Source organism: Bos taurus, chromosome 10 (assembly GCF_002263795.3).
Source record: "Bos taurus isolate L1 Dominette 01449 registration number 42190680 breed Hereford chromosome 10, ARS-UCD2.0, whole genome shotgun sequence".
Lineage (NCBI taxonomy): Eukaryota > Metazoa > Chordata > Mammalia > Artiodactyla > Bovidae > Bos > Bos taurus.
Window position 1 is genome coordinate 25,242,957 of NC_037337.1, and position 20,336 is coordinate 25,263,292.

A 20,336-nucleotide genomic window follows, 5' to 3' on the forward strand; every position below is an offset into this window, starting at 1 on the left:
TGTAGGTGTTTTGGGTAATAGCGTTACAGTAGAGAGAGCAAAGGCAAGGGACACAGGTATTGATATAGAAACATGTTTAGAGTGTTTAAGTAATAATATCTCTTCTTTCTCTGAGCCACTTATTCTTCCTAGGACACTATTGCATAAGAAACTTGCTAAAGCATTCAGCTGAATATTCATTGGAAGGACTGATTCTGAAGCTGAAGCTCCAGTACTTTGGCCACCTGATGCAAAGAGACAACTCACTGAAAAAGACTCTGATGCTCGGAAAGATTGAAGGCAGGAGGAGAAGAGGACAACAGAAGACGAGATGGTTGGATAGCATCACCGACTCAACAGACATGAGTTTGAGTAAGCTCTGGGAAACAGTGCAAGACAGTGAAGGCTGGCGTTCTGCAGTCCATGGGGTCGCAGAGTCAGGCACGACTGAGCGACTGAACAAGAACAAAGCATTCAGCACTGTTAACTGGTTAGTGGATGATTTCCTCATATACTGATCCTGGGGCAATTGTATCTATGGTTTGGTATCTTCTTTCCTGGTTCCCTTTAATTTCCAGTTTTAACCAATAATGTCACCACCATTAAGACATCCAGCCACTCTGGCATCAAGTGATTCTCCATAGTCCAAGTCTTTCTCTTCAGGAGCCCTGTAAGATGTTACACACTGCCTGGCAATAAAAATTAGAGATGCTTATCACAGTTAGAAAAGTTATGTCACATTTCTCACAGATTAAAATCTTGGGAACAATAAAATCATAGTTTTGATATTTAAATTAGATAAAGAATCTGAAATGCATCCTACATTGCCTGAAATATAATAAGCATAGTAAATATCAACTTTCTTTTTTCTACTAAAACCTACCTTTCCTTCAATGTCCAGCTCTGTAACCTTCTACTCCTTTTTTTCCCCTCCATATCAGGTCAGTGATGGGAGTTTCTAGAAAGATGCTTAATCACTTATTTTCCTGGAGCCCCATTACTCTTCTCTATACTTTTAGGGTTATATCTACTAGCTACACTGATGCATTGATACTCAGAGTGCAGAAAAGACATTAAAGGAACACCCAGAGGAGGTAGGTATTATTTTGATTTCCCTAATGAATAATAAAATCAAGGTCATTTTTGTATGTTTACTGGCTATTGTATATAACATTTCTAAATTGGATCGCCAAGATTTTTCCATTCTGTTTAACTATTTTCTTTTTGATTTATGAGCTTTTCATATATCCTGCACTTGAGTTCTTTTTTAGAAATATCCATTGCAAATATGGTCTACCAGTCTGGAATTGACTTTCTACCCTCTTGGCAGTTATTTTTTTAATAAAGACTATTTAAAAATACACTTTCATGTTCATAAGAAGCTAGCTTGAAACTTTTGTTTGTTTTCTTTAAGAACTGTACAACTGCTTTCTTTTGGTGACTGCTATTGCTTCTGATAAGAAAACAGGTATCATTCAAATGATGTTTGCCAGAATACAATATATCAATCTTCCATGAGTATTGGCAAGATTATTTCCACTTAAATAGACCCTGGGATTCTTCTTCAATGTCTTGCAAACTTCTACCAAAACCACGATGGCCCTCTTGCAGAATTCCTTATTCATCTTTATGACATTTTACATAACATTGCTCCTGAATAAGGTGCTTGTTGTAGAGGAATTCAATACAGCAGTGAGTGGAGGTGCTTCCTATATATAAGCAAATAGGTTATGGAATGCATAATGGAAGTAGTTATAAATACCAGCTACAATTATGTGGTCATTTGCAGTAACAAAAAAAATGTTATTAATGTTTTTTTCATTTTGATATGAATATATTCACGTATACATTCAGTTCAGTTGCTCAGTCATGTCTGACTTTTGCGACCCCATGAATCACAGCACACCGGGCCTCCCTGTCCATCACCAACTCCCGGAGTTCACCCAGACTCACGGCTATCGAGTCAGTGATGCCATCCAGCCACCTCATCCTCTGTCGTCCTCTTCTCCTCCTGACCCCAGTCCCTCCCAGCATCAGAGTCTTTTCCAATGAGTCAACTCTTCCCATGAGGTGGCCAAAGTACTGGAGTCTCAGCTTTAGCATCATTCCTTCCAAAGAAATCCCAGGGCTGATCTCCTTCAGAATGGACTGGTTGGATCTCCTTGCAGTCCAAGGGACTCCCAAGAGTCTTCTCCAACACCACAGTTCAAAAGCACCAATTCTTCTGCATTCAGCTTTCTTCACAGTCCAACTCTCACATCCATACATGACCAATAGAAAAACCATAGCCTTGACTAGACGGACCTTTGTTGGCAAAGTAATGTCTCTGCTTTTCAATATGCTATCTATGTTGGTCATAACTTTCCTTCCAAGGAGTAAGCGTCTTTTAATTTCATGGCTGCAATCACCATCTGCAGTGATTTTGGAGCCCCCCAAAATAAAGTCTGACAGTGTTTCCACTGTATCCCCATCTGTTTCCCATGAAGTGATGGGACCAGATGCCATGATCTTCGTTTTCTGAATGTTGAACTTTAAGCCAACTTTTTCACTCTCCTCTTTCACCTTCATCAAGAGGCTTTTTAGTTCTTCTTCACTTTCTGCCATAAGGGTGGTGTCATCTGCATATCTCAGGTTATTGATACGTATACATTAATTATTTTTAAATCCCCTGTCTCATTTGCTTGCCTGTAGTAACATAAAATGTGCTGCTGCTGCTGCTAAATCACTTCAGTCGTGTCTGACTCTGTGCGACGCCATAGACGGCAGCCCACCAGACTCCCCGGTCCCTGGGATTCTCCAGGCAAGAACACTGAGTGGGTTGCCATGTCCTTCTCCAATGCATGAAAGTGAAAAGTGAAAGTGAAGTCGCTCAGTCATGTCCGACTCTTAGCGACCCCATGGACTGCAGACTACTAGATACCTCTGTCCGTGGGATTTTCCAGGCAAGAGTGCTGGAGTGGGGTGCCATTGCCTTCTCCAATAAAATGTGCTAATTTAAGTTAATCTTATATCTCATTGTATCTCAGTTATTAAGATACAGGATTCAATTCAAGAATGTGATTCAGCTAGAAGAGGAAAGAACATCACCCAAAAAATGGATAAATGAACTTGGTATAATCTTTGCAGGAGGGAGTTAACTTATATTGGTTGAATGAGGAATTATTGCATCATATCAGCAGGAAGAATAGTTTTCCTGTTGACTTTATGACAAAGTTGTGTTGTTAAAAGAGGTACTGATGGATGGCTAGTTAACAAATCAATTAAATAGTTAAGCTATTGCAGTAACTTTGTACTGCCCCAACCTAACTATCTAAAAATCTATTTGGAAGGTACTTGTCATGAAGTAGCCATATTTTTATATTCTGCTGGTTGGTACAGGGCTCCAGGCACTGTGGCAACTCACACACGTTGCTGCTGATCAACTACATCATCTTATTGATGACACACAACTCTTCCACTTCCCACCAGATCTCCAAATCTTCTGTTCATCCTGGGCCAAGTATGCATGTAGCATAACAGCAGGTGACACTCTTCTCCTCAAGGTCCCTCGTTCTTGTGAGACACTAAAGGAGGTGAGAGACAAGTTTTAGTGTGTTATGCAGGTTCTGTTATCCTCATGGTTCTAGTATGTCCTTATGAGTCACAGTTCGTCCATGCTTTTGTCTGCACCCAACTTTCCCTCAAATGTTACTCTTGCTGGCTAACAGTGAATTCAGTCTCAACACCAGATACAAAGATAACAGCTTTGTATAGACTCCTCCAGCTCTAGCAATTGCCTGAATTCTAATCTCAATAACTGATCTCCTATTCGACACCATTAGTGGTTCTGCTTTTCTGATTGTAACTTCAGTGACACAAAGTCTAAGAGGAAAGGACTAAGGAAATGATTTTCATGATGATTCCAGATAACTATGACTAGACCCATGTTTGTCATGTGAGGGTCTTTAGGTGAAGCTGCCAGTTTGATGTATTATGGGGCAAGTATTCAACTTTAGACAATGCATGTTCCATATGATTGTTTGAAAGTCAAAAATTCAAGACCGAGAATGTATTAGTAGAAAGTTACTCTGGACACCTGTTTCCAAATGACATGGAAGGAGTTTTTGTTTAAAATTAAATCCTCTAATCTAGACCACAGATGAAGCAACCACAGGACTACCATTTCTTGTCTGAGGTCTGCAGGTGTGCATTTCAACTGGGGTTCTGCAGCAGGGGGGCTCTCTCTTATTAAGCTCTGGGGTTTTTGTACAGCTTTTCTCATTACTTCAAGCACTGTGAGTTCCCAGACTGCACAAAAGTACTTTGCAGAGTCTTCCAGCTGTAAGGCTGAAATGGTGAGGCTGATGGAGTTCTGTGCTTTCTGAAAGTTTACAGAGTAGCGGCCGTTCCTTGCATTTGGGCCAGAAGATTCCTGACGAATAAGGAAAGTCATCTCTTCACTGGGAAGCTGCTTGTACCAATAAAGGTAGTGCGTGTACCCACTCCAACTTACTTCATACCAACAGTTCAGAATGACAGATTGCCCTATTTGACTGGTTACGTATGGCTGGTCTTGAGTAACTTTCTGGGCCACACCAGATCCTGTGGAAAAAAATCAGAAACTGAGCTGAAGTAGTGAACAAAATAATGTAACCATTAAACTAATTTGAGACCCAAAGAAAACCCAAATTGAAATCATAATAAATATGCTTTTCCCCAACCCTCCTTTCCTCCCCAAGTCCCTGTGAAGCACCATGTGTCTGTGTGCAGGCCTTTCACCCCAGACACTCACACCCATGATTGGAAGCATCCCTACCAGAGAAGGTGATGGCCAGGAACACCCAGAGCAGACTAGAGAGTGGCATGAGGCATGGATTCCCCTGCACAAATGTGCTCAGTTCTGCCTCAAGCTGAGAGTTCAATGCCTTTGAATGCCTGGCAGCCCAAATACATAGTACCCAGTACCTGTGTGGCTCCCCCCAACAGGAAGTAGGAGTCGTCATGTTTATAGACCACGTGGTCTGTGCACAGATGAGAAAAAGTCTGAATCACCACAAACCTTTATTTTGTCTACTTGTCTTTCTCTGGTCATGAATTACCTGGTCACTAATGACCTATGCATATCTGAAAGGGGCCTGAAAAACACAATCCTCATAAAAGGTTTGAGTTGAGCAGAACAGAAGAATAAACAAGTTGACATGCATTGGTAATTATTCAGCAGAATAACTTTACCAGCCCATTTAAAACATAATATAGTATATGCCATGAACCCTTCTTATAATCTATTTACTGGTCATCACTTAGCCTATGCCTACTGTCCTCCATCCAGAGTCTAATGACTCTTTTAAGAAGCTCATAGACCTTCAGCTTTCTTGGTGAAAGGCAATCTTATTCCAAATAGTATATCTCTTGTTTACTGGGTTCTAGGGCTCTAGTTAGGTTTTCCTGTAAATAAGTTACTTCAAGATCAAACAATAACAAATCAGTCCTTCTGACTTTCAGAATCTATTCCAATATCTATGTTTTTATGAAATTATAACAGGAATAAAATATTTTTTGTACAGCTTTTCCCATTACCTCAAGCACTGTGAGTTCCCAGACTGCACAAAAGTACTTTTCGGAGTCTTCCAGCTGTAAGGCTGACATTGAGTCTTACTTATTAGACTTTGAGAAGGATCAGGGTATTCAGACCTGCTGCCTCCCAAACTAGAATCATACTTCTTAGATCATGTGTCCTAGAGTTGTCCTCATGTCACGTTTTCTATGTCATTGGCCCAAAGAGTTCAGTCTCACTTGTTAGTGGCTCATTATTTTTCTCTTTGTGAAATAAAGTCAATAGAAGCATGCCAGATCTTTCTGTGACACAATGCTATAATGCACTCCTGCCAAACTTGATATCTACAGGCTGCAGACACTTAGTACCTGTCAATACCACAGAAGCTGGTGACTGAAGTTCTGTATACTGTTACAAGATCATATAGAATGTAACTGTCAATCTTCCATCTGGTTTCTTTGTTTTAATGGAAGAATTAACATAAAATAGTCAAAGGCAAATAGACAAGTAGAAAGGAAAGTACAGACAAGTTCTCTAAAACAGTGCCAGTCCTTTAATTTTAGGACAAGATAACTAGTGATGCAGGAATAAAAGTGTATATTTAGTTGAGATGTCTACTCCTCTGTCTCATTTCACCTCGGAGTGCTGACAGGCAGCTGATGCCCTGGTTTGCAATTATTTATAACTAAGTAGAAGAGACCATGATGCCCACAGCAGCCTAGGCAGTAGCATGATAAAATGAAATATATATATATATATATATTAACAGAATAACTACAGATATAAATATAAAGAAATTGATATTGATAAATTTTTATCAAAACACAGAACTTACTCTGATTTTACAGGCACTTTTTTTGATGCATAACTCTATGAAATTTTATCACATGTGTGGGTTCTTGTAACTGTCACAGAAATGACAATACAGAACTTCCATCACTCTAAAAATTGTCCCTTTGCACACGTTCTCACCCCTGCAATCCCTGATCACCCCGGCAACTACTGATCTCCTTTTCATTTCTATATTTTTCCTTTTAAGAATGTCATGTAAGTAGAATTATACCTTATGTATGGGATCATTATGGATCATAACCATACTATCCAATGTGTTATACATCAAGCAGCCTTCTGAGATAGACTTTTTTCCACTCAGCATAACACTCTTGAGATCAGTCTAGCTTATTGCATGTCTCAGTAGTCTGTTCCTTTTAATCACTACAGACTTTTCCCAACTAAGGATGGTTTGACTTGCGCTTATTGACTTTATGGTGGTGAGAAAGCCATATGCATTCGGTTGAGAGCATACTTTGAATTTTGATATTTTCCTGGGCTAGCACCATGCAGCATGATATTCTCAGGTGATGCTGGGAGTGAGCTGAGCTTCTGCTGCTGCTAAGTCGCTTCAGTCGTGTCTGACTCTGTGCGACCCCATAGATGGCAGCCCACTAGGCTCCTCTGTCCCTGGGATTCTCCAGGCAAGAACACTGGAGTGGGTTGCCATTTCCTTCTCCAATGCATGAAAGAGAAAAGTGAAAGTGAAGTCCCTCAGTCGTGCCCGACTCTTAGTGACTCCATGGACTGAAGCCTACCAGGCTTCTCCATCCATGGGATTTTCCAGGCAAGAGTATTGGAGTGGGTTGCCATTGCCTTCTCCGAGCTGACCTTCTAGTCAGCCCCAAAATCAGGAGCATAAACAACCTTTATGTACCCATACAGCCTTTCTGTTTTTCACTCTCAGCTCCGCAGTCAATAAATTACATGAGATTTTTCTATACTTTACTATAAAATAAGCTTTGTGTTAAATGATTTTTCCCAACTCGAAATTAATGTAACTGTTGAGCCTAATAAAGCTAAAATAAGATGTTTGGAGGGTTAGATGTAGTAAATGCTTTTTCTCCTTAATACAATATTTTCAACTTACAGTGGTTTATTAGAACATAACTCCATCATAAGTTGAGGAAGATCCATAAATAATATGTTTATTCATCAGTTTACCCAATGATGATGTTTCCAGTTTAGGGCCATCACAAATAGAGCTACCATGAATATTCATAAGTTTTTTATTTCTCAAGCATTAATACCACAAGTGTGATGGCTGAGCTGTAAGGAAAGTGGATATTTAAGTTTATGTGAAAGTGATGTACCGTCTTCTAATGACTATACCATTCACCCACCAGCAATGCCTGAGTGATCCAGTTTCTCTGCATCGTTGCCAGAACTTGGTATGGTCAGAACTTTTAGTTTTACCCTTTATGACAGTTGTGGAGTGCTATCTCATTGTGTCTCTAATTTACATTCCCTAACTGCTATTGATGTTGAACATTTGTTCATATACTTATTTATATGCTTTTATCCCTACTACATATCCTCTTTGGTAAAGTGCCTGTGTTAGTCTTTTGTTCATTTTGCAATTGGATTGTTTTTCTTCCTGTTGAGTTTAGGAGTCCATTGTATTCTGAATACCACTCTTTTGATGGAAATATAGTCTGCAAACATTTCCTGCCATTCAGTGGTTTGTCTTTTCATTCTCTTAATAGTAACTTTCACAGAGCAATCGTTTTTCATTTTAATGAAATCTAATTTTTTTCATGGATTGTACTTTTGGTGTCATGTTAAAAATCTTTTTGCCTAACCCTACTTTATAAAGATTTTCTCTTATGGTTACTTCTAAAATATTTATAGTTTTACATTTGAATGTATGATCTATTTGGAGACTGAATTCAATGTTTTATATAAGACGTGAGATTTAGACCAAGTTCCAATTATTTGCGTATAAATATCCAATTGTCCCAGTACCATTTCCTGATAAAACTGTCCTCTGTTCAATGGTCTTTGCACCTTTGTCAAAAACAATCAATTTTCCCCACTAGTATGGGTTGACTTCTATACTCTTACTCAGTGACATGAACTTGCCAATGATTTTTTAATTATCCTTTTAGCATCTGTAGCATGGTTTACTTTTTCATTCCTTACATTCATAATTTATGCTTTTGCTTTTTTTGCCTTGATACTTCTACCTAGAAACAGATCAATTTTATTAATCAGCTTTCTCCCTTTGTGAGTCTACTTCTATAGTGTTACCCAGCAGCATAAATTTATTAATAATATTGCTTTATTACCATTTTCACATTTCAGAATCTGCATATGATTTTCTCATGTGTATAATTCGTGTTTTTTTTTATTATATTGATTGTTCCCTTGATGATTCAAGCTAGGAATAGATCAATGTTATTAATCATATTAATAAAATTAACTATATTAAACGGTTATTTCTATTGTTTGCTTTAGAGTTCACCAATCTGAATTTTTAATTTTATCCTTCTTTTAGATTATATTGGGTTTTATTTGTTCCATTTCTATCTTCTTTTGTTGAAAGGTTAGAAATTTTTTTTCAACCTTTTTTCTTTGGTAATCAGTTCAGTTCAATACAGTCGCTCAGTTGTGTCCGACTCCTTGCGACCCCATGAACCACAGAACGCCAGGCCTCCCTGTCCATCACCAACTCCCAGAGTCCACCCAAACCCATGTCCATTGAGTCGGTGATGCCATCCAACCATCTCATCCTCTGTTGTCCCCTTCTTCTACCGCCCACAATCCTTCCCAGCATTAGGGTCTTCCTAAATGAGTTAGCTCTTCGCATCAGGTGGCCAAAGTATTGGAATTTCAGCTTCACCATCAGTCCTTCCAATGAACACCTAGGACTGATCTCCTTTGGATAGACTGGTTGGACCTCCTTGCAGTCCAAGGGATGCTCAAGAGTCTTCTCCAACACCACACTTCAAAAGCACCAATTCTTCAGTGCTCAGCTTTCTTTGTAGTCCAACTCTCACATCCATACATGACCACTGGAAAAACTATAGCCTTAACTAGACGGACCTTTGTTGGCAAATTAATGTCTCTGCTTTTCAACATGCTGTCTAGGTTGGTCATAACTTTCCTTCCAAAGAGAAAGTGTCTTTTAATTTCATAGCTACAATCACCATCTGCAGTGATTTTGGAGCCCAGAAAAATAAAGTCACCCACTGTTTCCACTGTTTCCCCATCTATTTGCTATGAAATGATGGGACCGGATGCCATGATCTTAGTTTTCTGAATGTTGAGCTTTAAGCCAACTTTTTCATTCTCCTCTTTCACTTTCATCAAGAGGCTCTTTAGTTCTTCTTCACCTTCTGCCATAAGGCTGGTGTCATCTGCATATCTGAGGTTATTGATATTTCTCCTGGCAATCTTGATTCCAACTTGTGCTTCTTCCAGCCCAGCGTTTCTCATGATGTACTCTGCATAGAAGTTAAATAAGCAGGGTGACAATATAAAGCCTTGAGGTACTCCTTTTCCTATTTGGAACCAGTCTGTTGTTCCATGTCCAGTTCTAACTGTTGCTTCCTGACGTGCATACAGGTTTCTCAAGAGGCAGGTCAGTTGGTCTGGTATTCCCATCTCTTTCAGAATTTTCCACAGTGTATTGTGATCCACACAGTCAAAGGCTTTGGCATAGTCAATAAAGCAGAAATAGATCTTTTTCTGGAACTCTCTTGCTTTTTCGATGATCCAGCGGATGTTGGCAATTTGATCTCTGGTTCCTCTGTCTTTCTAAAACCAGCTTGAACATCTGGAAGTTCACATTTCATGTATTGCTAAACCTTGGCTTGGAGAATATTAAGCATTACCTTACTAGTATGTGAGATGAGCACAGTTGTGTGGTAGTTTGAGCATTCTTTGGCATTGCCTTTCTTTGGGATTGGAATGAAAACTGGCCTTTTCCAATCCTATGGCCACTGCTGAGTTTTCCAAATTTTCTGGCATATTGGGTGCAGCACTTTAGAAAGTACTTAAAAAATATAAATTTCCTTCTATGTATTATTTTAGCTGTGCCTCATACATATGTTTGTGTTCTCTCTATATTTTCTTTCAAATACTTTTTAATAGTCATTGTAATTGCTTATTAAACATACATATGAGTTGTTTTAAATTTAGTGCCAAAATTCCAAATGTTTGGGAGTTTTTAGAGATATCTTTTCACAATTGATTTTCTATATCAACTCCATTTTGGTGAAAGAATAAATTCTGTATAATTTCAATTTTCTTATATTAAGACTTTTTATGCACAAACAAACTGTGTGTGTCTGTGTGTATATTTCACCTGCACTTCAGAGTGTGTCTGGAGCCTCAGCTGCAGGTTTTGGTACAGGCTGCAGGTGTCTGGGGAGCACTGTGCACTTGCTGCACAGAAGTAGGTGGCTGAGTCTCCAGGCTGGGAAGTTGCGATGTGCAATGAGAGCTGTTTGGCACTCTTATTGAGGAAAATTGTGAGTCTTCCATCCTTCATTTCATTCACAACTGAATGTATGGCTATCAAGAATGCAGGGCCTTTACCAGGATATTGCCGGTACCATGGGAAGTAGTCAAATGCACTCTTCTCATAACTACAGTTCAGAATGGAAATCTCTCCTTCCTGGACTGTCAAAGGTTGAGGGCTCTGTTTCACCTGCTCTTGGTCACTTTTTTCCTTCTGTTGTCCACTCACCCCTGCTTAAAGAGATAAAAAGTCATTAGGTCCACAAACTGATATTTCCTTCTTAAAGTTTCTATCTGCATGAATTTGTCCATACTCCAATTTTCTCATTCCCTCAAATTATGAGATATCCTAGGGTTTCTCCATCATAACTCACAGTCTACTTGAAGACACAGAATTAAGAATGATGCTTCCAATATCTTGTTCATTGTTCCTGGCACCAAAGTTCAATGACAGCTCAGGTTCTTCTTCTGGTCTACTCAGCCAGCTAGAACTCTGACTTAAGATTCACATGAGCTTTAATTCTTTCAAGAGGCCCCACCTTCTCACAAGTACTTTCAACTAAAGCTATTTTTTTCAAAGCAAGCACTTCTCAATTTTCTCTATCTTAGACTTGCTCAAAATTACTTTCATTGAAAAGCAGAAATCCCCTCCTTACACATGGAATATGATTAGTTTAGAATTTCTCTCCTCTATTCCTCATCTTCTTTTCCTTCACATTTCCAAGAAGGTTAAAAATCATGTAGCAGGACAACTTGATATCTTAACAGGGATTACATTATTTTACAATGGAGAAGAGAGGGGCTCCCATGAAATCACAAGATGAGCATTTCTCTTTTTTTAATTACAAATACAAATTAAAGTTTATTGAAGATATCAGTTCAGTCACTCAGTCATCTCCATCTCATTGCAACCCCATGGACTGCAGCACACCAGTCCTCCCTGTCCATCACCAACTTCTGGAGTTCACTCAAACTCATGTCCATTGAGTCAGTGATACCATCCAACCACCTCATCCTCTGTTGTCTCCTTTTCCTCCTGCCTTCAGTCTTTCCCAGCATCAAATGAATCAGTTCTTTGCATCAGGTGACCAAAGTATTGGAGTTTCAGCTTCAACATCAGTCCTTCCAATGAATATTCAGGACTGATTTCCTTTAGAATGGACTGGTTGGATCTCCTTGAAGTCCAAGGGACTCTCAAGAGTCTTCTCCAACACCACAGTTCAAAAGCATCAATTCTTGGGTACTCAGCTTTCTTTATAGTCCAACTCTCACATCCATACATAACTACTGAAAAAACCATAGCCTTGGCTAGATGGACCTTTGTTGGCAAAGTAATGTCTCTGATTTTTAAAATTCTGTCTAGGTTGGTCATAACTTTTCTTCCAAGGAGTAAGCATCTTTTAATTTCATGGCTGCAGTCACCATCTGCAGTGATTTTGGAGCCCCAAAAAATAAAGTCTGACACTGTTTCCACTGTTTCCCCATCTATTTGTAAAGTTAAAATAAATAAGGAGCACATGTTTTTGAAGCCCAGAATTTTGTCTCTGTATTTGATGTCATCTCAAATTCAATCAAAGAAAACATCATTACAGTCCAACAGGAGAAATAATAAAGGTTCTCATTCCTCAGTCTAATCCCATCTACCCCATCATTCTAAGGGGAACTTTTATTGTTTGTTAGACTTCTGATGTTTTCTTTTTAATTTTTTCATTCATGAATGCATCTGAATATATATTTAATGAGTGCTGCTAAGTGACTCAGAGAAGGCAATGGCACCCCACTCCAGTACTCTTGCCTGAAAAATCCCATGGGTGGAGGAGCCTGGAGGCTGCTGTCCATGGGGTCGCAAAGAGTCGGGCACGACTGAGCGACTTAACTTTCACTTTTCACTTTCATGCATTGGAGAAGGAAATGGCAACCCACTCCAGTGTTCTTGCCTGGAGAATCCCAGGGATGGGGGAGCTTGGTGGGCTGCCGTCTATGGGGTCGCACAGAGTTGAACACGACTGAAATGACTTAGCAGCAGCAGCAGCAGCAGCAGCAGCTAAGTGACTACTTAATATTCAATACTTGGATCTCAAGAAGGAAAGAGACAGTTCCCATCTTCAGTCAACTGAGGCCCAATACTCAAGTACAATCAGGTAAAAGCTACTAAGGAGAAATGTGTATCTCTAAGATATGACAAAGAAAAAAGTAATAAACTCTGCTTCTTAACTCAGCCAGATAACAGTTTTAATGGAGGCGATACTTGAACTGGAACTTACACCACTACTACATTTCCCATAAAGATGGAGGACATGAACTCTAGGCACAGATTAACTAAGTGTGGTATATATTTATATTAGAGAAACTAAATGTGGCCATATCCTTGAGGACAACATGTATCATTAAGAGAAGTGTTGATTTTCAAACCCATATTTTCAAACTATTAGACTACAATACATATAGATACTACCTAGGTAGAGGGATGAATAGATAGAAACATACATACATTCATACAGGATTGATAGATGTAAACAGAACCGTAATAGGAGATAATAATTTAGTAGATTTTTAAGGGATCCTTTATGGCTACTTGAAGAATATGTGTTTGTGGGACAAGCATTACAGTAATCTCCGAAGCAGCATTGCCCCTTTGTGGCCATAGAAAGAAGTTACCCAGAAAAAATGTATATAGCTTCTTAAAAATTCATGTTCATCACCTATGAACATCAATCAGAGCACTGAAATAAGTAAGCAAGTCTTCATCTTGAACCAGTGATTTCTTGAGACAGAAGGAGATTTTGCCTTGTTGAAATATTGACCCTCAGACTGAGTCAGTGTAAGGAGCTGTCTTTCTTCCTGTAATGGCAACATCAAATCAAGAAGAGCCCTTTATACTGAAGAGATCATGTCTTTAAATAGATTCTAAATTAATACTGCTTAATACACACTTAATACTGCTGTCTTTTTATTTTTTGTTTGCACACTGATGACATGAGTTTAGCTTGTTTTTGTTTTTGCATTATTTATTGAATCTATTATTGAGACAGCAACTGTACAGAAATATTTAAGACCCCAACAGAATGAAACAATAAGCAAGTGAACTAGAACTATTCTAAAAAGACCCTTTGTAATCATACATCATGATCATCTAGGATTTATTCCAGGCATGCAAGGATGATTCAGTATCCTCAGATCAATCAATGTGATACACCGCAACAACAGAATGAAAGATAAAAACCACATAGTTACTTCAGGAGATGCAGAAAAAGCATTTGACAAAATTCAATATCCACTCATGATAAAAGCTCTCAATAAACTTGATATGGGGAAAATGTACTTCAAAATAATGAAGGTTATTTATGACAAACCAACAGCTAACATCACAATCAATTGTTTTAAAAAATGAAAGCTTTTTCTCTAAGAACTTAAACAAGACAAGTCTGCAAATCTCACCACTTCTATTTAACATAGTACTGGAAGTCCTAGCCATAGCAATCAGATATGAAAAAGAAAGAAAAGGCATCCAAATTTGAAGAAAGAAACTGCCACTATTTGCAAATGACATGATGTTGTGTATAGAAAATTGTAAGGTACCATCAAAAAGCTATTAGGATAAATAAATTAAAGTAAAGCTCAATAAAGTTGCAGAGTATGAAATTAATATATAGAAATCTTTTGCATTTCTATATACTAATAATGAATTATAAGAAAAAGAATTTAAGAAAACATCCAATTTACAATTGAATCTAAGAGAATAAAATAATTAGCAATAATTTCAACAAAGGAATTGAAAGACCTGTAACTTTTGAAAAGAACTGATTTCTGGGTCAGTTTCAATCCCAAAGACATTATTAGACTTGATGAAACTTGACTGTATATTTATACTCCTTCTGTTAGAATAGGAAAAAAAGAGTCCCAATTAGCAGTGGCTAAAAGACAAAGAAAGGGGGGGAAAAAACCACAAAAATAGAACAAAGGAAGGTTTGAGGACCAGACTGAGAACCTCAGGTGAAACAAACAGTACTCTTGGCTAGCCCAATTTACATAGGGCAGGCTCAGGGGGAGGAGAAAAAATAAAAAGAGGAGCCAAAATTGAGCTGTTTGCCCCTTTTGGATCAGCCCGCCCTCATGCCTCAAGGATGTATTTTTCCTTTGCTTGCCAAATAAAGCTGAGCTGTAACAGGGCTGTAACACGGGTCCACCAGTTCGAATTTTTGCTGCAGCGAGACAGAACTGAGGAAATTACACAATCTCCCGACATATCTGGTGCCATTTCTTGGATTTAACCTGGGTGAAACAATCTCAGATTGGCCCTTGAGAGGCAGAGGCTAAGCACGGCAGAAGCACAGCTTGGCAAAAGCTCATTCAGTGGAAGCTAAATGGAAAGAAAACCCAGTGCAATGGAAGTGACAAGAAGCCTGCTGCTGCTGCTGCTAAGTCGCTTCAGTCGTGTCCTACTCTGTGCGACCCCATCGACGGCAGCCCACCAGGCTTCTCCATCCCTGGGATTCTCCAGGCAAGAACACTGGAGTGGGTTGCCATTTCCTTCTCCAATGCACGAAAGTGAAAAGTGAAGTCACTCAGTCGTGTCCAACAATAAATAAATGAAAGTAAAGCTCAGTAAAGTTGCAGAGTATAAAATTAATATATAGAAATCTTTTGCATTTCTATATACTAATAATGAATTATAAGAAAAAGAATTTAAGAAAACATCCAATTTACAATTGAATCTAAGAGAATAAAATATTAGCAATAATTTCAACAAAGAAATTGAAACACCTTACTTTGAGAACTGTAAGAATTGGTAAAAATGATTTAAGACAATACAAATAAATAGAAAGATATCTTGTGTTCATGGACTGGAAGAGTTAATATTGCTAAAATATCCATACACCCAAAGCAATCTACAGATTCAATGCAATCCTCATCAAATTACCCATGGCATTTTTCATAGAACTAGAAAAAATAATCCTAAAATTTGTATGGAACCATAGAAGACCTCAACAACCGAAGCAATTTTGAGAAAAAAGAGCAAAGTTGAAAATACTACACTCTCTGATATGAAAATATGCTACACAGTCATAGTAATCCAAAATTGTATGGTACTGGCACAAAAACAGACATAGATAAATGGGACAAAATAGAACCAAAATAAACCCATGCACCTATGATCAATCAATCTATGACAAAAGAGGCAAGAATGTACAGTGGGGGCAAAGACAGATTCTTCAATAAGTAGGTTTTGAGCAAACTGAACAGCTACATGTAAAAGAATGAAACTAGGAATTTTCTCACACCATGAATAAAAATAACTCAAAATGTTTTAAAGACTAAAATGTAACAGCTGAAATCATAAAACTCCTAAGAGAAAATACAGACAGTATGCTCTGTGACATTCATCTTTATAATATTTTTTTCTAATCAAACTAAACTCTTGCACAGAGAAGAAAACCATTAACACAAAGAAAAGGAAATCTGAAAGGGAAAAGATATTTGCAAACAACATGTCAACAAGGATTTAATATCCAAAATATATAAAGAACTTGTTCATTTAATATGAAATACATAATCTTATTTTAAATTAGGCAGAGGACCTGTATAGGCATTTTACCAAAAAAGGTATACAGATGGCCAACAGGCACATGAAAAGATGCTCAATGTCTTTAGTCATCAGTAAAGTGCAAATCAGAACAACAAATGAGCAAATCACCTTACTAGGGCTGTCATCAAAAAGGCAAGAAATAATAAGGGTTGGTGAGGATGTGGAGAACAGGGAATCTTTGTGCACTGCTGGTAGTAATATAAGTTGGCAGCCTCTGTGGAAAGCAGTATGGAGATTCTCCCGCTCTGCCCTCCCTAGATTAAAAGTGGAATGATGCCTGCGACCTGGAGTCTTATCCTTCCTCAGGTGCTTAGAAAGGAGGCAGCACCTCTGCGGGGTGGGAGAGATAGCCACTGGGATCATATCTAGTTTTGGTGGCTGTGGTGGGAAAGATAACAGCAAACTGACTGACAATTTTTTTATAAAAATTAAAACTAGAACTACTACATGATCCAGAACTTCCACTCCTGGGTATTTATCCAAAGAGAACAGAAGAGCTACTTTAAAACTAGATAGGCATCCCAATGCTCACAGAAACATTATTTACAATAGTCAAGATCTTGAAGACACCTCAGTGTTCATTCGTATCATAGACGAATGGATAAAGAAGATCTAAATGATAGATAGATCAATATAGTGGCAGATTCACTTTGATATATGGCAAAACCAACACAATATTGTAAAGTTAAATAAAATAAAATTTAAAAAATATAGATATAAATAGTGAAATATTACCATAAAAAAGTAAAATCTTGCCATTTGGGACAAATGGATAGACCCAGAGGGTATTATACTTATTGAAATAAGTCAGAGTGAGACAAGTAAACTGTATGTTTTAATACATATATGTGGAATCTGAAAAACAAAACAATAACAAACAGAAACAGACTCACAGACATAATGAAACAACTAGTGGTCACTGATGGGAGAGGAGTGTAGGCGTGAACCAGGTGAGAGGAATCAAGAGGCACACACTCTGTTATAAAATAAACAAATTGCAAGTTTGTAATGTACACCAAAGGAAATATGATCAATATTTTAAAGTAATTTTGTATGGTATGTAATTTATCAAAAATAGCAAATGACTATGCTGTACATCTGAAACTAATATAGTATTGTAAGTCAACTATGTTTCAATTTTAAAAGTTTTTAGATTAAAATGTGGCAAAGTAGACTTTGGGTGTGGGATTAGTTGAAGGATCTTGATATGAATTATTCTGGATTATCTGGGTAGGTCCTATACATAACCATGCATCCTTTGCTGACATGAAAAAAAAAAAAAAGACTATCAGATATTTCTCTAGAAAGATGAGTTTATTTGGGATCAGCAAAGGATTGCAATTTGGGGTCTGCAACCATGGCAAGCCTCATGCAAGTCCCCACAGGACAAGAGAAAAGAAAAGGAAGTTGGGAGGGCTACTGTAAACAGACGTTTACATCTGTTTACTTTGGGATGTCCCTGGTGGTCCAGGGCTTAAGAATCTGCCTTCCAATGCAGGGGATGCGGTTCAATCCTGGTAGGGACCTAAGATCCCACAGGCCACCAGGCAACTAAGCCCATGTGCCATAACTAGAGAGCCCATGTGCTGCAACTACTGAGCCCATGCACTCTAGAGACAGTGCTCGCAACAAGAGAAGCCCCTGCACACACATACACACACACACACACACACAAAGTGAACAGAGTCCATGGTTTTTCACTGGCCCAGTGTTTGCCTGGAAAAGAGGTGGCATATTTCTTCAGCCCTTTAATCCTGTTATCTTCACAGAGTATGAGAGCTCCCCCTGTCTCCCAACTCTATTTAAATGAGTTTCTGTTTATTTACTAATTTCCTACACCTTAGAAGCAGAAGAGTATTTGACTCCAGAAGAGAAAGGAGCTGAGGTGGTAGAAGTAAGAGGTTGCAGTGATTCAAGGAAGGGCTATGACCCAAGGAATCCAAGTGACCTCCAGAAGCTAGAAAAATGCAAGGAAATGGATTCTTCCTTAAAGCCTCTGCTACTGCTGCTGCTAAGTCACTTCAGTCGGGTCCGACTCTGAAGGAACCAACCAGCCAAGATCATGACTGTAACCAGTAAAATTGATTTCATACTTCTTCAACCCAGAATTATAAGAGAATTCATTTGTTTTAACTTATCAAGTTCATATTAAACATTGAGCAAACATTTTTTCTTTGCTTTCCACAGTAGTAGGATGGCATGTAAATATTTGCAGTTGTCTGTTGGAACACTTCATGGTGAGCAGATGTGAACATTCTGGAGAAGGCAACTAAGCTAGATAATATCTTTATTGGAGTGATTTCATTTAATTCCTTTCACTTTTTAACATTTTTGAGTTCAGCAAGCATGCTCTGTCACTCAGTCATGTTCAACTCTTTGAGACCCCATGGACTGTTAGCCTGCCAGGCTCTTCTGTCCATGAGATTTCCCAGTATTTCCCAAGAATACTGGAATGGGTTACCATTTCCTCCTCCAGAGGATCTTCCCCACCCAGGGATCAAACCCATGTCTCCTGCGTCTCCTGCATCAGTAAGCAGATTCTTTATCACTGAGCCACCTGGGAAGATGTGGTTAAATATTTATTTTAATTCTATCCTCTTATCAACTACTCTGATGGTTCCCAGTTAGAAGTTTCTAGTGCAGAAGGAGACACAGATTGAGAAGGGAAGATAAAGACTAAAGTCCGTAATCTGTAGGGCCAAAAAGTATCTGTGGTTTAAACTGTACTGATGTAGGTGAGTAACGTTAAGCACTGCAAATGCCCTGTGGTGGCCTCACGGTGTGACTGTGGCTGGAGGAGGGGCTGAGCCCCGCGGAGGGTTTGTGTAGAGGCTGCAGGTGCCTGGGGAGCACTGTGCTGCACAGCACAGAAGTAAGTGCCTGAGTCTGTGGTCTGCGAAGAGGAAATGTGCAGTGAGCTGCGGCGTTCTGTGGGGACTGTCGTGGCGTTTAATCTTCCATCTCGCTTTGTCCCTGAAGGAACGTAAAACAGGTGGATGAGGCGGCCCCGGGGGTTCTGAAGATACCACTGCACACTGTCTGCGAAGGTGGAGAAGTTACACCGCAGAGTAGAGCTGGCTCCCTCCTGGAGACTCAGGGCTGGGGGACTCTGCGCCACATCCATCCCTCTCACACCTGATGAGAAGGAGAGAAACAGTCACAGGTGAGGGTCACAGAGCTCCTGCAAAACCCGGAAAGTACACCCCCAACCCCATAAATGATAAGGATAGAAAGTCTGCAGGACTTGTCAGCTCCTCTCCCTCCTTCAACAAAAGAGAAGCTGCTCATTCCTTCAGATTCCCCTGTGGGGCAGCCCCAACTCACAGCAAACCTGGGCAAACAAAAGCCCCAGTACAGTGTCCACTAGCCTTTTCATGACTCTTTGCCTTGTTGCTGGAAAATATTCACAAAATACATAGCAAACCCAGGGTGGTGAGTGTCATGACTTGTCTGGATGTTTCACCTCCTGCAGCCAATCAGCTCAGCCAACAAACCCTGCTCAGCTGACACTCTGTGACAGGAAGCCCCACCCTTTGGTCTCAACTGAACTAAAAACAGATTAAAGAGGGGTGAGAGTGGAGGAAAAAGGTGACATTCAATGTTTTATACATAATTTTGAACTTGTGAAATGGACGTTCATATTTTCTCCTGATATATATTAATAAATAAATCTTAGGCAATAAAAGTGGAAAAAAGTCAGAAAAAGCTGATATCTATACTTCAAAATTTTCCATCTAATCTTTTGTTTATGAGTCCCTGTTTGATCCAGGGGACTTTCCTGAGAGCTATGGATAAAGATAATGACATAGATAAAGATAATAACAATCAATACAAATATAGATATTTTGCATTGTGGTCATAAATGTCTAGTGCTTGAATCAGGAATAAGGCAGAGCTATTAACTGAAAGGAATATTCATCAAAAAGCATGCTTCTTATATGC

At 38.9% G+C, this 20,336-nt stretch overlaps 1 protein-coding gene and 2 gene segments (V, D, J or C); all 3 read right to left on the reverse strand.

Moving 5' to 3' along the window:
- Positions 1–3,141: 3,141 nt before the first annotated feature.
- LOC132346350 (uncharacterized) lies at positions 3,142–5,280 on the reverse strand. Its single transcript, XM_059890788.1, has 2 exons — positions 4,775–5,280; positions 3,142–4,560 (listed from the first exon to the last, which is right to left on the reverse strand). Exons 1-2 carry the CDS (start codon positions 4,959–4,961, stop codon positions 4,031–4,033), a joined length of 717 nt encoding a protein of 238 aa, XP_059746771.1. The 5' UTR covers positions 4,962–5,280; the 3' UTR covers positions 3,142–4,030.
- A 5,144-nt stretch (positions 5,281–10,424) lies between these two features.
- Positions 10,425–11,450, reverse strand: LOC112448574 (T cell receptor alpha variable 23/delta variable 6-like). The segment is given in 2 exon segments: positions 10,425–11,038; positions 11,182–11,450. Coding segments are annotated over 2 exon segments (480 nt in total).
- Positions 11,451–18,056: 6,606 nt separating this feature from the next.
- Positions 18,057–19,917, reverse strand: LOC107131340 (T cell receptor alpha variable 22-like). The segment is given in 2 exon segments: positions 18,057–19,529; positions 19,719–19,917. Coding segments are annotated over 2 exon segments (471 nt in total).
- Positions 19,918–20,336: the final 419 nt, after the last annotated feature.

Excerpts from the sequence above, each read along its gene's own strand:
- LOC132346350 (XM_059890788.1), bottom strand. The coding sequence starts at position 4,961 with ATGACGACTCCTACTTCCTGTTGGGGGGAGCCACACAGGTACTGGGTA. Across the intron at positions 4,561-4,774 it reads CCTGGCCATCACCTTCTCTG|GATCTGGTGTGGCCCAGAAA; the intron begins GTAGGGATGCTT and ends TTTTTTCCACAG.